General features: G+C 41.7%; 1 protein-coding gene across 3 annotated transcripts in view; it reads left to right on the top strand.

The window, feature by feature from the left end:
- Nucleotides 1-467: 467 nt before the first annotated feature.
- TMTC2 (transmembrane O-mannosyltransferase targeting cadherins 2) overlaps nt 468-17809 on the top strand; it is a 538840-nt gene continuing 521498 nt past the window's right edge. For all 3 annotated transcript variants that reach the window (XM_060191458.1, XM_060191459.1, XM_060191460.1), the window contains exon 1: nt 468-716. In XM_060191458.1, the coding sequence (XP_060047441.1) occupies nt 634-716 (83 nt within the window). In that variant the 5' untranslated portion in view covers nt 468-633. The remainder of the gene's footprint in view (nt 717-17809) is intronic.

The following is a 17809-nucleotide window of genomic DNA, read 5'->3' as shown; positions in this document are numbered from 1 at the left end:
CCCTGGCCGCCGCGCCTCACTCGCCTGGCGCAGGAGCCGGGCTGCGGGCGGCTCGCGCGCTGGGAAGCCGCGGCGGCGGGAGGCAGCCCGAGGCGCCCGGGAGCTGTGAGCCCTCCCGGCGGCGAGGGGAGGCGGTGCGCCGCGTCCCCGCCGGTCGTCTCCGTCCTCCGCGCTTTCTCCAGCTGGTCCCGGAGCCCGCTTGGGTCCGCGCCTCGGTCCCCGCCCCTCAGTCGTCCACCTCCTCCGGCTCCCACTCTTCACCCAGGACGCCCCGCTCTGCCATGGGTTAGGGGCGCGCGGAAGACCAGCCCTGCGCATCCGCCGGGGGACGCGGACCGGATCGCCGCTCGCGGGCGCCGGGCATGGGGAACGCGGCGTGACCCGCACCCTGGGAGCACGCAGGAGCGGCGGCGCTGGGCGCCGGCAGCAGCAGCACCGGGAGCAGGACCCAAGGAGCAGGACCCAGGGAGCAGGACCCAGGGAGCGCGGCCGAGGGAGCGCGCGGGCAGGCTTGGCCGGGGAGCGAGGGTAAAGTGCAGCTGGGCGGCGGAAGGTGGCAATTGATGCTTCTGTGCTGCGCGGCCGCCGCTGCCCTGGTCCCGGGAGCCAAGCCGGAGGGAAGGCGGTGGAGAGATGATCGCAGAGTTGGTGAGCAGCGCTCTGGGGCTCGCCTTATACCTCAACACTCTGAGCGCGGATTTCTGCTACGATGACAGGTAAAGGGGTTGACCGGCAGAGGTTGGCAGGCAGGGAACCCGGACTCGGCGGTGGCCTTGAACTTCCCGGCGATTGCACCGCCTCAGGCGCACACCTGCTGGCGGGGGAGCGGCGCAAACGGCCCCCGGAGACCCGAGCGCGCGGAGCGGGCGGGGGGGGGGCGGAGTTTCTTTCTCTGCAAGCAGAATCTCTCCCTCGGCCCGTTTTTAAGTTGCTTAGCGGACATCGCAGCAATTAGGGACACTGTTCAATGAACGCGTTATTAGAAACTGTCTTAGATATTCCTTGGTACAACGGAAGCACATTAAATGATTTTACATCTGGACTGGTCGGCGCTTCCCGCTTTCCTAATAGATCTTCCCAGAAACATTTCCCTTTATTGATGGGACACTTCTCTTTCCCGAGGTTTAGAAGCCTGCGTCTCGACAGTTGCCAAAGCTAGCTGAGAAAGAGTACTGTCTCAACTTTCCTTTTTGGTCTAAATGTTGCTGGTCCATTTCTCCCCTACCCCTTCTCCAAATCGATGGGATAGCACTTTATAAAAGCGAGACTTTATTTTCTGCTGGGAATTGTCCAGCTTAGACTTCCTAGTCTTTTGTGCTAAGTGGGGAAGACGCCCCTAGAGACCGAGATTGTCTTCTGCATCTGTTGTTAGTTTGTGCGGCTAATGGGACCTGAACTCCTCTTGTCAAACTACATTGATTTCTGGAAGAAAAAAAAAGTGTCACTGTGGTGCTCGTGCCTCTACCTATTTTTTTGTTTTCTACGTTGTTGTTAGTGTTTAGAAGCTGATGAAAAGCTCCAGTAGCCATTAGGGAAAATCCCAATTTGGTCCCCCTTTTCTGTGACTTAATCTGATTACAATTAAAACAGATGCATAATTAAAATATATTAGAGAGAACAGCATGCCTGGCTAAACTTATTAACCATCCTGGGGTGTTTCACGCGCCATTGAAATGAAACCATCCAAAAAGTGAGCACAGATTTACTTTGACAGCCTTTTCAGCAGCCTCTCTGGGCTCTACAAAGTGAATGGATCCCCGGGGCCAGGGCAAGGCAGCCAGGCCGGGAGTGAATGAATGTAAGGCAAGTGTTTGATAGAGAGGAGCTGAAGGCACAGGCTCCTGGCAGTAATTAGCCACAATCTGTACTCTTGCGTTTGTCCACAAGTAAGCAGGCTCATGGAGGTGTGCTTTACTTAAATCAACAAATCTTGATTCAAACCTGCATATCTGTTAAGAAGTCCCCTGATGATAGGAAAGGTGCAGCAGACCCTGCTTTCTGCCTTTTATGCAAGCTCTTCTCAGAGACAGGTTGGTAAGAAAGCACTGCTAGAAAGAAACTTTTCCTCAACATTTAAGCTTTTGCCGTTATGCTGAATGCTCTGAGAAAGGTCTGTGTGTGAGAGAACACTGAACTTCTGCAATCCCCTCCAATTCTGTGTCAAGGCACACCTGCTGTTTCTAGGCCATTGGCAGATAAAACTCTTTCTTCCAAATGTGGTTGACTTTCTCACTGATAGAGAGAGGGTCAGTGATAAGTTTGGGCACTTACTGACTCTGTCCAGGACAAATCTGAATAGTGCCTTTCTAGACCAAAAGAATAGAGCTTGTGCAGAAATGTAACTCTGTAAGACTGTAACAAGTGCAGAACATTGTAACAAGTGATAACCCAGGTGTGTGTGTGATGTTCTGTTCTTCATTACTGTCCAGTTCTTTTAAAAGTCCATGTCAGAAGATTGTAAACTATAGGTTAAAACTGCAACTAAACAAAAAGTGAGTGTAGGTCTGATGCTTATCCCATGTTCTTTAATCACTAGTTGGGAGCATTAGGGCTTTGTAACTTGGGGGTGGGATGGTTGAAGTATGATAATTTAGTTGAACTTTCATGGTGGGTGGCTGTTAGAAGTTATTTCAATGCTGCAGGTGGATGGTATGTCAGGACACCTGACATATATAGTTTCTTCGATGAGATTAGTGATGTTTGCCCATTCATGTAATTGGTAGAATGGTAATTGATGATAATAATAATACGCTCAGACTTTGTATTCTGGTATGCTGCTGAGAGCCTGCAAATGTAGTCTTTTGGGTACAGTTTAATAGTTGTCTGCTTTGATCTTCAGCACAAAAACTACACACACAATCAGGTACTTGTGAGAGTGTGAAGTCTCGAAAGTGTTAAACTTGGTTTTTCTGTATCCTAGAAATTATGAAATATATGTTAATTTGAGCATGGCATTCTCTCGATGTCTGCATAGCACCTTCAGGTGGTTCAGTGCACACGTTGTTGTAAAAGATGCACTTTTTTCCACGATCCTGAGTGTGTGAAAGGGTAAGAGAGCTGAGGAGTCAAGCCGGAAATCCTACGGTGTCAGGATAAGCATTTATTTCTGCCATCCAATTTTAGACACAAAGACTCCTGTTTAAAACTGTTAGAAAGTATATCTGCAGATCCCCACTGCTCACTAGGAACTTGTGTGAAGTACAGTGGTGTGAGGAGAGGCTAAGACTGTTAGCGAGAAGTACAGCCTTCAAGGAGGGAGCTTGACTTCTGAACTAAATCAAGGCTCAACATTTCAGCCTAGGGAGGGTCCTGGCAGTTCTTGTAGAAGAACTTCCTGCTGCTTTAGCTTAAGCATTACTGCTGTGGTACTTCTCAAAGTTATATTTCTTCTAAATACAGTGATCAGGTTTATACACGATACATGTAATTACTTTCAGGGTCTGATGTGTCTGAGTCGAGATTAAGTAGTAATCTGAGACTTTCTTAGAATCAATTTCCCCATGGTAAAATGTAGTGTCTTACAAGTATTTCAGGACGCAAGAAGATGAACATGTTCTGATGAAACCCAGTAGAAAAACAGTGTTCCTATCATCTGATGAAAAAGCATATATGATTTCAGCTTCAGTTGCCACCCTGTTGTCCTCAATTTTGTAATAACTGTATTGGATCTTAAGTTGTGGGTAGGGTAAACTTGGAGTCACAAATCAGCAGGCTTTGCCAAGTTTTCAGTTATGTTGCTTGTTACTGTAAAGGACACTCTGATTTTATGGAGATCCTTATGTTTGAATCAGTGGGAAAGAAAAAGTTGATTCCCCAATTCTCTATTCCCGATAAATGTTTGTTCAGGATGATCCTGTCATTTCCCCTTCAATCTCCTTAAATACAGTTATATGTTCCTTATGATGATAACACTAAAAATGGAGTCAGTTAACTTCAAAGCAAAAAAGGAAATCATAATTGTTGTTAGGAAGTCTGATTTCCTTTTGCATATATCACCTGCTTAGTGGCATGGCATTTATGGCAGATAAAAGGAAGAAGTTGGGCAGGAGAGAAAGTTTAATGGTTATGCAAAGAAACTTTCATGCCTGAAGCTCCAAAGGCTCCGGGTTCAATCCTAGCACCACCATAAACCAGAGCTGAGCAGACCTCTGATAAAATAAATAAATAAATAAATAAATAAAAGCAATGCAGCTTCTACATGTTTTTACTCTCTTGAGTGAAACAGTGCATTACTTTTCCTCTTGAGATCATCTGAGTTGCTGAAAGTGGGAAATGGCTTTGCCAATTTTCTTTCCTTGTTACCAGTGCTGCATCTGTTAATCTAAAGCCTGATAATTAATATTATCTATAGGCCTCTTAGTTATTCCATGATGTGAAATTTGGTGCAAAAAATTGTGTGACACTTGGTGAAACAATTACACAACTGAACTTTTTTACTCTTGAATAAAACTACACTGGCCCCTTGGTAGTACAACCCAGTTTAATTGTTCACTTGGGTGTAAATGTCAACCTCAGTGTTTATACAAATACTAGTTAAAATTTTGTTTCCTAGGGGTTCAGTGGTGGGTGGCACAACCAGTAAATCACACATGTTACCATGCTTGAGGACCTGGGTCTGAGCCCCCTGGGGTTCCCACCTGCAGGGGAGGCTTCATGAGTGGTGGAGCAGTGCTACAGGTGTCTCTTTCTCCCTATCTTGTCCTGCTTACCTCTGTCCTCATCATTATTTTAAAAAGAAAATGTAAAGAATGGGGAAAGGTCACTGGGAGCAGTGGATTCCTCATGCAGGCCCTGAACCTCAGTAATAACCTTTGTTTTCTTAAAGTTTTTGCATAATAGTTTTCAAGATATGTTACTGTTTATTAAAGCCCTCTCTGCCCCTCCCCCAAGATATTCAACTCTTCCTTCTACTTGGTTTCTAAGTGTTATTATAACTTTGAGGGTTTTTTAAAAATGATTTTTCCCTCTTTTCTACAATATATTTATTTATTATTATTTTTTCTATAGTATATTTATTTTTTTCTATAATATGTTCAATGTTTATTGAATAGAGACAGAGAAATTGAGGGAGGAAGAGGAGATAGAAAGGGAAAGAGAAACACTGGCAGTTTTGCTTTACCACTCATGAAGCTTCCCCCCTGCAAGTGGGCACAAGGTTTGAACCTGAGTCCTTGTGCTCTGCAGTGTGTGCTCTTAACCAGGTGAGCCAAAGCCTGGCCCCCTACTGTGAGTTTTTATGATCACTCTATTAGCTTCTATTAATTCCCAGTGGAATTACTTGGATCATCCTGGGGCTGTTAATTTTAAAAGTGTAGAATTCCATCACTGTAGGCTCATCTATCATTTATTAAAAACAAGCTTAGAAAATGAACTATAAAATAAAAGTAAATAAGGAGGGCATTTGCTTTGTATTAAAAGTTGTCTCATTGATTGTATTGTTTGGGACAAAAAGAATGGACCTCGAGGGAATCATGCTAAATAAATAAGTGAAAGACAGTGGGTGCTAGTTTCATTCATATGTGGGATCTCAATGACTAAAGCAAATGAACTTGAAAAGATATGGTAAGGAAACAGCCTGTTAGACTTTGTGAGAACTCTGGGGTTTATCAGACGTGATGGGGGAGGGAACACAGGACTTTAATGGTGGCAACACCGTGAATGGGTAAGAAACCATACCCCTGAAATCTCATACTTTTGTGAATCACTAATAATCACTCATCAGGTCAATATTGGAAGATGACAGTGTGCGCAAGTCCTTTTACACTTTCTAACCCTTTCCCCAGTTTATAATGTACTGAAAAAATGCAAGGGGCTTTCATTTAGTTTATAGAATAATTTATATGGTATTTTTTATTTTCTAGCTAAGTGTTGATTTGCTTCATCAGATCAGTTTGGAAAAGATCCATTTTGCTGTTTAAACAAGTATGTCTGTTAATAGTAAATTAACTTAACATATATTTAACATCTTTGAAGCATCACCTCTCCAGGTTGACTTTTCCAGATGGAGAGCGAGGAGGAAGGGGAGAGAGAAGGAGAGGGAGAGAGAAAGACCAAAGGTTCCTTTGGTGCAGTGCAGGCCAGACTTGAACCTGGGTCATGACATGGGAGAGCAGCATACAGTCTGTGAGCTGCTTTGCCAGCCCGCAACATAAGTTAAAATGCAGATTATGTAATGTTAGTATGGGTCACTTTGCCTTGTCTCCATTGAGCTCATCACATGGGCTTTATCCTAGCAAATGACCTGAATACAAGTACTGAGTGAATATGTACAAATGCCACCGGGAACCCCCTCTGTAAGACTACCCTTACTGCAAGTCCAGTGTGGGGGGAATGGTAAAGGAATATGTCATCAGAATTGTTTGCCTTCTGCCTCTTATATGGGGGACTGTGTTGAGTAGTTACAGGTGTACTTAGGCACAGTGCTGTTTTTTTTTGTTTGTTTGTTTTTTAAGATTTGGTTTGTGCTTTTGAGGAATAACAGACTACTTCCACCCATTGACTAAACATGAGTACTATTAGACTTGGACTTCTCATGGACAAAAGCAGCAGAAAAACCTCACATTGTCTTTTTTTTTTTTTCTGTAACATTCATTTTTCTTTCTTTTCCTGTCTCTGTTTTTTCTTTCTTTTCTTTTTCTATTTTAAAATATTTTTTGAGGCTTCACCACACCAAGCTAACCTTTTCAGATAGAGAAGCAGTGCTGTAGGGGTCCCTCCCTCCCTCCCTCCCTCCCTCCCTCCCTCCATCCCTCCCCTCCCTCCATCCCTCCCCTCCCTCCTCAGTTTCTCTCTGTCCTATTAAATATAAGAAAGGTAAAACAAAAAATAACATAAAATAAAAAGCAAAAAAAAATTTTTTTTTTTCTAAAGAGACAGAGAATGACACCATTTCACCAGATTTGAGAGGGCTAGGCTCAAAACTGGGCCATGCTCATGGTAAAGCAGTCATGCTATACAGGTGAGCTAGTTTGCAGCCTATGCTTGTCTTTTTCTATTTTATGTTTTATAGGGACTGCTGAAAAGTTTTGAAAAATGTGAGTCTGACAGCAGACTTAGAAACAGGCCGATTGCTTGTTCTTTAGCAGTGTTGCACATACAGCGATCATACTGACTTTTAAAAATATGTCATTTTCTGTATATTATCTGAGTGCTTCTACACTGGATGTCTGTGGACTTTTTCTTCCAGTGCACCCCTGCCATGTTTTCATGGTAAATGGTTTGAACTGGCCTTATTCTTCCTGGTTATTGGCATTTTATATTGTTGTGTGGAAGCTTTATGTTACCTCTACCCAGTGTCTCTTTTGATTGTCCAGGTCAGATGTTTAGCCTGGCAGTTTGGAGCAGTTGAACTCTTTAAGTTAAGTAGACTTGCCTTGACTGGCCATATGGATTGTAGCCTTTTGCCTCAGAGGTTTTTTTTTTGCTTTGTTTTGTTTTTGTGGTATTTCATAGGCAGTAAATTCCAGTAAGATGCAGCATTATCAGATCTCTATTGATTGCTTTCTCACCATTTCTCCTTTCTGGCAGTTTCACTTTTCAGTCACTCCTGTCTGTTTCTCTGATACTTAAGTGCTATTGGAATAAAAACTATATACTTATTTAGGTCTTTTGAGAGTCTTTAGGACAACGTTTGGGGTTCCAGCTGACCCAAATGACTTGTTTACAAGAGCCTACATAAAAGTTGCTGTTAGTTATGATGGATGATTTAACTCATGTGGAATTTAGATAATTGACACATATGAAATTTGCAAAACGAGAGAGAGAAAGAGAGAGAGGGAGAGGGAAAGGGAGAGGTAGGCAATCAGACTGTCTCTAAGACTGTGAAAACTATGGTGGTTATTGTTGGGAGGTGAGGGACACTGAACTTTGGTGGTGGATGTGTTGGAATTATAAACCCTCTAACCTTAGAATCTTATAAACTGCTATTATTAACTGATACTTTTTTAAAAAAGTTCCTGTCATTTTTTTATAAAGTGACTTGTGTAATATCTTTTCATAAAAAGTAGTTAACTCAAACCTGGAATTATTGTTTTAAAGGAAAACTGGAGAGAGTGATTTATAGATGCCTTAAAATTAGTTGGAAAGGGGATGGGAGGTAGCACCCCTGGTAGAATGTACAAGTTGCTATGCGCAAAAGCCCAGGTTCAAGTCCCCAACCCCCACCTGTGGGATCTGAGGCTATCACTGTCTCTCTCCCTCTCTATCTCTCCCACCCCTCTTAGCTTCTTCAGTCTCTATCAAAAATAAATACATAGGTCTCAAAAAAAATATATTAGTTGGGGAAAGAGACTAAAATTGAAATTTCTATAACTCCAGTATCAGAATCCATTTTATGGTGGGATTTTGTAAAATCAGCTGGATGTTGATGGTTTGAGGACTGTACATATGGCACATTGCTTGAGGGCAGCGCTACTATGTCTGTGTTCAACATAGCTCAGTCCTGGGTGGAAGAGAAGCCGTTTCCCATAATAATTCTTTGTGAGCTTTTTGTCTCTTGATTCTTTTGCTGAGGCGTTTTGTGCTCACAGAGTGAGACAGGGTATGAAGCATGGCACAGCATGTAGCAGAGTCAAGGAGAGGGGCTAAATTGCGTGATTTGTCAAATGAAGCACACATAAGTGCCCTTGTAAATAGCAGCTGTGTCCCGCTAGGTGAGGCCAAAGAAAGTCTTGCTATCAGATCCCTTTGTCTTTGTCAAAGGCACTTCATTTCTATGGAAGTGGCTGTAATAGATGTGTGATGATGCCTCAGGAACATCAAGTTATTTAGAATAGCAAGTTTACTACAGGTTATGAGTACAGTTTTGTTGAGAAACAGTGTGTAAAGCCACTGACCTTGTGGAGAGGAATTTATTTACATATGACATACATACACACACACACACACACACACACACACACACACAAAGATCACAAATATTGATAATGAAAGTACTTCCTTTCTCTTCCCCTGCCCCAATGTGATGCTAGAAAATATTAGAAATAGACTGGCCTGGCCTGGAACTCTCAGTAGGCATCACTTAGGAGTATGTTAACTTCAAAGGATGTGGTATTTGCTAAAGAGTAGCCACTGGGGCACAGTATGGCTCTTGACATTTTGAACAGTGTTAAATGATGACACAGGAAGAATTTTCTAGGCTATGTTTCAACACTGTTTCAAAATCCAGGGGGAAGAATGGCAATCCATTTCACCCTGCCTGCTTAGCATTCTGTGGGTAGGAATTGCAAATGCATTTCATAAGTATGCTTTTTGCACAATAAGATACTACTACTAACTACTACTACTACTACTGACTACTACTACTACTACTACTAACTACTACTACTAACTACTACTACTACTACTTACTACTACTACTACTGACTACTACTACTACTACTTACTACTACTACTACTACTACTACTACTACTACTACTACTACTACTACTGCTACTACTTTAAATGAACTAAGATAGCTATGGGAAGATAGCTTACTTAGTGCACCTACTTTGCTTGGGCATGCTGCAAGTTCAAGCCCAGTCCCCATCACGATGAAGGAAACTTTGGGGCTGTGGTGTCTTTTTCTCTGTCTCTAGTTCTGTCTATTTAAAAAAAGAAGGCCCAGAACATTGAAGCCCAGGTGATGACCAAGAAAAAGATTATGAAATAAGATAAATTGATCTAAGATGAACTGTGATCCATTTTTCTTTTCTGTCTATTATCTTTTGTTTTTAACCAGAGCATGGATGAGCTCTGGCTTAAGGTAGTGTCAGGAAGTGAACCTGGGACTTTGGAACTTTTGTCATGAAAGTTTGTTTTTATAACCATTGTGCTATCTCCCTGGCATTATTATTGTTATTATGACAAGGAAGGCTAGTCTGTTCTTTTATCGATGTGTCTGATGTGATTTTTTTTTTTAATTGCTTAAAATATCCTTCTATAAAGAGACTGGAAAGATGCTCTCTCAGTATTTGGGAAATTGTTACAAAGTTGCTTCTATAACAACAAGATCATACAGCTTGTCTTAGAGCAGATATATGAACCACTTTCCCCAAAAGTAAACATGGTGTTTTTGTAAATTTCCAATTTGTTCCTCAATGAAAGCCCATCTTCCTTCCCTTTCTTTTCTAGTCACAGTATCTCCTGGATTCTGAATGAGAGCCAGCAGTGTCACTTCCTCTAATGTCAGAGCATGTGGCAGCGATTTCTCTGCCAATTGTGCCCTCAACAGGAGGTTACTTTATAGAGGTGATGTTGATGAGCTGGACTGTGGTTTGCAGTTTGGGGCTTGTCATTACAGAGCTGTTGAGAAGCAAGAGTTCTTTTCATGAATTTATTTGCTTTTATTTTTTCAATACTTTTTTTTTTTTTAAAAGAAATCTCTTTTTATATTTATTTTCCCTTTTGTTGCCCTTTTGTTGTTGTTGTAGTTGCTGTTGTTATTACTGTCATCGTTATTAGATAGGACAGAGAGAAATGGAGGGAGGAGGGGAAGACATAGGGGGGAGAGAAAGACACCTGCAGACCTGCTTCACCACCTGTGACTCCCCTGCAGGTGGGAGCCAGGGGCTCAAACCAGGATCCTTGCACCAGGTCCTTGCACTTTGCGCCACCTGCACTTAACCCCCTCTGCTACCGCCTGACTCCCTTTCAATACTTTGTTTAAGTTGCTGTGCACTCAAACATTATGCAAGTTTCAGGTGTGTCTCTTCCTACAAATCAACATCTGTATATGCTGTATTAAATCTCTAGGTAAAGAACCAAGTCTGTTCTTCACTATAGAATTGATCACTTTTTGAGGCCGAGAGCTGGCTCACCAGGTAGCGTGTGTGCTCTTGCCATGTGCTGCAGCCGGGCCTTCAGCCCTGACACCATGTGGGAGGTGCCATGGCAATGGGGAAAGCTCTGGTTCTATAGTTTCTCTTGCTCTTTATAGAAAATCAAAAAATCTCTTGGGGTTCAGGAAGTAGCCTACCCAGGAGAGTGCATACTTTACCATGAGCAAGGATGTGTATTCAGATAACCACATCAGAGTATCATGCAGAGGAGAAACTTCATAAGCAGTGCTCTGGTGTCTTCTCTCTCTTCTGTCTGGAAGAACAGAATACACAAATAAACAAAATAAAAGTGTCTGCAGGGAGCAGTGGAATAGCATAGGCTTGTAGCCACAGTGAAGTCCTAGTCAAAAAAGAAGAAAAAAATTGGCCTGGGAACAGTGAAATGGCAAGTGAATGGCTGGCTTCAGTAAATAAATAAGCAAAAATGTAAGCAAACAAACAAATAAAAAGATTGATACCTTTACCCTGTTTACACACATTTCTTCCTTCTTTTTCTTCTTTTTTAAATTTGTTAGTGATTTAATATTGATTTACAAAGTTGCATGTCAACAGGGGTATAATTCTACACTATTCCCACCACTAGAGTTCGATCCCCAATTCCTCCATTGCAAGCCATAGCAGTTCTCCTGAGCTTGCAGACATGGGTTAACTGTCATCTCTACAACTGTCTGTCTACATTTATATATTAATTGCCCCCCTTTTCTTCAGGTCTATTATCTCTTCCCCTCCCAGTCACACATATCCCTATGATTATATCTAAATATCCCTCTCTTTTTCCTCCTCTCTCTCTAGGTCTCAGTGGAGCTGGAGTTCAGAGCTCTCTTATCCTATAACTCCTATCACTTCTCCCCCCACTGGGAGTATGGATCAAAATTCTTTATGGGGTACAGAAATTATAAGTTCTGGCTTCTCTAATTGCTTCTTCACTGGCCACAGGAGTTGGAAGGTTGATTCATACCCATAGCCTGTTTTTGTCTTTCCCTAGTGGGGTAGAACTCTGGAGAGATAGTGTTCCAGGACACATTGGTAAGGTCGTCTGCCCAGAGAGGTCAGGTTGGCATCTTGATAGCATCTGCAACTTGGTGTCTGGAAAGTGGTAGGACAGAAAGTGAGACAAAATGGTTAATGAACACGAACCAGAAAGTAGGAACAGAGCAGACAGAGCAGGTGAGATTAGGGATCTTAGGGTGGAAGAAAGCTAGGAAGTCCATTTGAGGCATGCTTCATGGGGTCCACAGTTATGTAAGTTTTTGCTTGAGTTTGATAGCTAAAACTGTTGTCTCTCAGACATATTCTCATATGGTGTCAGAGTAGAGAAAAGGGCTAGAAAGTTGGATTAAGGCAGAGAGTAGCTTCTGTTCTTGAAAAAATTCTATGGCTAAAATCCCAGGATATATATATATATATATATCACCAGAGCCTGTGTAACCTCTTGAGTCCTTATTGGTCTGAGCTTACAGCTCATGGTCATACCTGGGAACATTGCAGGCTGTACTCCTTTCAGGACAAGTCAGCATATCCTAGCCTCCCTTCAGAGACTGGGGCAGTCAGTCCCTACCATCACTAATTTATGGTGAGGGCAAGGTCCTGGGAAGGACTGCAAGAGGGCTTATTCTTTATAGAAGTGACTGGTGATGGTGCAGAGAGGGATCCATTAGAGGTCTAGGCCCATCATATTTGTGTGGGAGTCCAAGGATTCCCTGAGTAGAGTCCCAAATGATGAGGTGGTGTGATACTGACCAAAAGGACCATTATTAAGTGAGCCAGTATCTTGCTGTTATCCAACTTTTATAGTCCTCTCTTTATCTTTAGTCTTAGGAAGAATTTAGAATAGAAGTAATAATTATTATTATGACCAGGTTAGTTGGAGGTGTGTTTTCTATGATAATCCAGTGGGTAGCATCTACAGTTGACCTTATTGTGCTTTGTGGCCTTTAGTCGTATCTGAAAAATCTTCATATTTTAGATGCTGACAGGGCCAAATGGTCTTTATCTGTCTGGCATAAACTTGTAGTTAATTTAGATGTTTAAAAAGCTATATATACAGATATATTTTTAGAGCTCCTTGAACAATTTAAGCCTAGTGTCAGAGTTTGATCATCTTATAAATCTGAAGCATTAAATACTTAGGCTAAAGAAAATATTTATACTTAGAGCTATGGTCTAGGCAGTTCGAGAACTTTAAGTAGTAAATCTATTTCCCCCGATATGTAACACTAATAGTAATTAATGAGGTTATAAATTAATAGGATTATAATTTCACACTTTTCCTACCACGAACCTTCCTTCACTTTTTCTGTGTAGTAACCACTAATTGGGTCTTACAGTCTAAAAGTTCATTTTCCTTTTATTTAGTTCATTAATTTGCTTGTCTCTCTATATGTCATGTGTGAATGAAATCATCCAGTCTTTATTTCACTAGGCATAGTACCCTCCTGGCCTGCCTATGTTTCAAAATTTATAAACTATTGTGTGGCCAAACACTATGCTGGAGAAGGACCTACAATGGTAGTGGGAGTGGTATGTAGACCATGGAAAGATGGGAAATTGTATGCATGTTACAACTGTCTTGCAAATCACTACTTTCTTAATGTAAAAATCATTTTAGTTTGATGTAGTCCCATTGGCTTTTTTTGTTTGTTTGTTTCTCTTTTCCCTGCTGTTTGATGCAAGTCTTTGAAGACATTTACATTTCATGGATTGTGAAGTGTTCTGACAGTATTTTCTCAAAACAGGGAATTCTGGTAAAAAAGGGAAAGAAGGGGTGGAGAGAGCTTTGGGGATTAGAGAGAGCTTTGGGGTCCTGGTACATGATGGTGGAATACGACCCAAGTTGGGGGTGAGAGCATTTTGCAGACACCTATCATAGGGAGATGTGAACTTGTACTCATGTGTCAATAATCATACTGTAAACTGTAATCTTTCCCATAAAATGATATATATATATTTTTTTAAATCATCATGTGGTCACTGTGGCCTTCTTTTCTTTCAATATGATACCATGCCTGTGGCCTTAGATTATCAAGGTTGTTTTAGGATGGAATAATTGGGTGCAAACGTTTTTGTTGGTGTACTTTTTCTTTTTTTTTTTTTTATTTCCAGTTGTACTATTTTCTTTTAGAACAGAATGCCCTCTTCTTTAAATAACTGTAGGACTGTCTGCTCCCCTAAAGCAGTGGAATAAAGCTCATTTTGACAAAGCAAGCTTCTTGTGACTCATTTCCCAACTGTAGATTCACAGAGGGAAAGTTCTTAGATGATGAAGACGTTTAATCAGGCAAAAAGACATTTTTATTTGTAGAAGTAAGCCCTTCGGAAGGAGGAAATTCTTTATAGCTGGTATGAAAGCTGGTATACCTGAATTCATTTGGTAAACCTCATTTAAAATGGGAAACATATTCTTTAGAAAGCACACACACACACACACGCACACACACACACACACACACACGGTGGGGGGCTGAACTTTGTCAGAGTTTATTTTGAAGAAATAAGGTTTTACATTTTAGTCCACTCTTACAGGGATATGTATTGACTTACCTAAATAAAATTGAGATCTGAAGAAAAATCTGTTGAGGACACCATAGTACAGCTTGGAATGATCAGCTGTGGTTTGTTGCATATCTGGTCATTGATTTAAAATATCCCAGTTAAAAAAAATTCTTTTATATATTTTTAATCTCTGCATTTAAGAATCATTGTATTTTTCCTGTCAAAAACTGGTACATTCTGCTTTTGTTGTCTGCTGAACAGAAGGTAAACTTGCACTGTTTCAAAACTTCTTGAATTTATGTACTTGCCATGAACATAAATAACAGAAACAGTTTCTATAAGAGAGTTCTTAGTTTTAGTTTATTTTTTTTTAACCAGGGATTCACAGCTCCAAGTTCACTTTGTTTTTCTCCAGTTAAAAAGAGACAGAGGGAGAGAAGGAAAAGTCTCATAGTGCCAAAGCTACTCCCAGTGTGGTAGAGACCAGGATTTTACCAAAGCAGACACACTATGAGGCAAGTTATCTTGAGGGCCCTTTAGTGACTATACTTAAGTTCATGCCTAGTGATTATATAGACACACATGTAATGTTATGTTGTATGATAAATTTGAGTAATTACTGATTTATTTATGATAGAGAGGAAGAATCAGAGCATCACTCTGACACATGCAAGATTGAGTTGGGGACCTCCTGCTTCAGAGTTTAGCCTGTAGCCACCCTCTGGGCTGCACTTGATATGATATTAAATGTGTCTGTATCAGTCTTCAAATGGACTTCACTGGTTCCTCTGACATCTGCTCTCTTCTTTGCTATGTATGAATGCCTTCAAAATGGAGCTTTCCATCCTGAGGTTTTTTTTTAACCTGATGGACCCTCCATGCTTTTCCTCTGGAGACATTTGTGAGCTGACCTCATAGGAGTTTTCTTTCTATCTTTGAGTATGTAGATGTTACCAGAAGAGTGTTTCCCAGACCTCACTGGGCCTTTGAACACCTGGGGCTTTGAAAAATCCATATTCTGCTATAGAGGACCCAGTTTTTTGAGTTTGCTCACTCCTGAGCATTGCACACTTTATACTTTGAGTAATGCATCTATTTTGAATCCTAGAAATGAGTATCTTTGATGCTGAAACCATTTAGATCAGTATGTTTTCTCAATTTATCTATAAAATGGAAATATTGACAAGACCATAGGATAAGAGGGGTACAGTTCCACAAAATTCCCACCACCAGAACTATGTATCCCATACTCTCCCTTGAAAGCTTCCCTGGGAGTATGGACCCAGGATCTTTATGGGGTGCAGAAGGTGGAAGGTCTGACTTCTGTATTGCTTCTCCACTGGACATGAGCATTGGTAGGTTGATCCATACTCCCAGCCTGTCTCTCTCTTTCACTAGTGGGTAGGGATCTGGGGAAGTGGGGCTCCATGACACATTGGTGGGTTGTCTGCCCAGGGAAGTCCAGTTGACATCATGATAGCATCTGGAGCTTGGTGGCTGAAAAAAAAGTTAAGATATAAGGCAGAACAAATTGTTTAATAATCAAGAACCTAAAGACAAGAATGTAACAGATGTGATTTGGGGAACCCATTTTGGAGAAAGCTACTTGGTCTATTTTAGGTATATTCCAAGGGGCCTTTACTAGTTTTTGCATGAGCCTGACAGTTAACATGCAGGTGGACCCAATGTATGGGGAGATGGTGTCATAGTTGGAGAAAGGACTAGAAAGCTGGGTCAGGGAAGGGAGCTCCCAAATATGGGACACGTATGTAAATATTGTTAACTATAAACCCCAGCCTGTGTAACCTCTGCATCCCTGTAGGTCTGAGCTCACATTCTGTGGTCACGGCTAGGAACATTCTTGGCTGCACTCATTTCAGGACCCATCTTCCTCAAGTGGTAGAGTATTTTGCCCAACCTCCCTTCGGAGAACGGGGCTGTCCCTATCATTCTTGATCTACGTTGAGGGCAAGGTCCTATAGGGACCCACAAAGGGATACATGATGTTGTTTCTGATGGAGATGACCAAGTGACATTGGCGAGAGGGATCTGTTCGAGGTCTAGGCCCATCATGGTTGTGTGGGAATCCCAAGATACCCTGACTAGGGCCCTGTCTGATGGAGTAGCCTGGTAGTGGCCAAAGAGCCGTCACTAGAGTATGCCAGTCTCTTTCTGTTACCAACTTTTGCAGTCCTTACATTGTCTGACAAGGTTAGCCTTAGCGTGATTGAGGGAAAGGAAATTGGTAGTAGGTGAGGAGGGTATCTAGGTCTAAGTAGAAACAGTTTGATTTGGTACTTTATGCTGTCTTTTTTAGGTCTTTCTACTTGCTTGCTGCATTTATTGACTCACTGTAAACTCTTGTGCACTTTTGCTTAAACATATATATTTTCCCCTAACTTATGGATGTATGTGTATATATGCCCTATATCATAGGCACTGGTATATATCTAGATTTTGAGGCTTTGTTAGGAAGTGCACCACCCGAAATGGAATTAAGGAGTTCTATGAGCTAGAAAAGGTCTCACAAGAGTAATAAAGTTAGAGAGTTGACATTCCATGCCTGATGTCTCTGGACATAGTCCAAAGCGAAACATGCTGAGGTGGTACTGGTTGCATTGATTAGGTTGAGATCAACATATGCACTATCAATAGATATTTGGAAAGGTCAAGATTACTAAATTTAAAAGGTATGGGGGTGGGTAGGTGGTGGACCACTTGGTTGAGTGCACGTTTTACCATAAGCTAAGATCCTGGTTCAAGCCTGTGTCCTCCACCTGTAGAGGGAAGTTTCACGAGCAGTGAAGCAGTGCTAAGGCATCTCTTTGTCACTCTCCATCACTATCCTCCCTTCCCTCTCAATTTCTCTCTGCCTTATCAAAGAAAGAAGAAGAGAAAGGGGGGGTCAGGTTGTAGTGCACTGGGTTAAGCACACGTAGAACGAAGTGCAAAGACCCACACAAGGATCAGGGTTCTAGCCCTGGCTATCTTTCTATTCCCCTTTCTCTCTTCTCCTCTCCTCTCAATTTCTCTCTGTCCTATCCAATAAAACTGGGCAGGGGAGGGGGATAGCCTCCAGGAGCAGTGGATTCGTAGTGCAGACACCAAGCTCCAGCAATAATCCTAAAGGCAAACATAAATAAACAAACAAAAGAAAAGAAAGACAGCTGGGAACAGTGGATTCATCAAGTAGGCACCAAGTCCCAGCAATAACCATGATGACAACAAACAAAATAAAATAGTTGTAGGGTAATATACCTTATTTCTAATTATGGGTTTATTTTAATCTCTTTCCCTTTTGATTGCTTATTAATTCAGTGGTGACTTTTTTTTTTTTTTTTTTGCCTGCAAGGTTTTTCCCATTGTTGTTGGATAGCACAGAGAGAAACGGAGAGGAGGGGAAGAAAGAGAGAGGGATAGCTAGATACCTGTAGACCTGCTTCACCGTTTGTGAAGCCACCATCCTGCAGGTGGGGAGCTTGGGGGCTTGAACTGGGAA

The sequence above is a fragment of the Erinaceus europaeus genome, chromosome 5 (assembly GCF_950295315.1).
Source record: "Erinaceus europaeus chromosome 5, mEriEur2.1, whole genome shotgun sequence".
Classification (NCBI taxonomy): domain Eukaryota; kingdom Metazoa; phylum Chordata; class Mammalia; order Eulipotyphla; family Erinaceidae; genus Erinaceus; species Erinaceus europaeus.
This window is presented reverse-complemented; position numbering and strand designations above follow the sequence as displayed.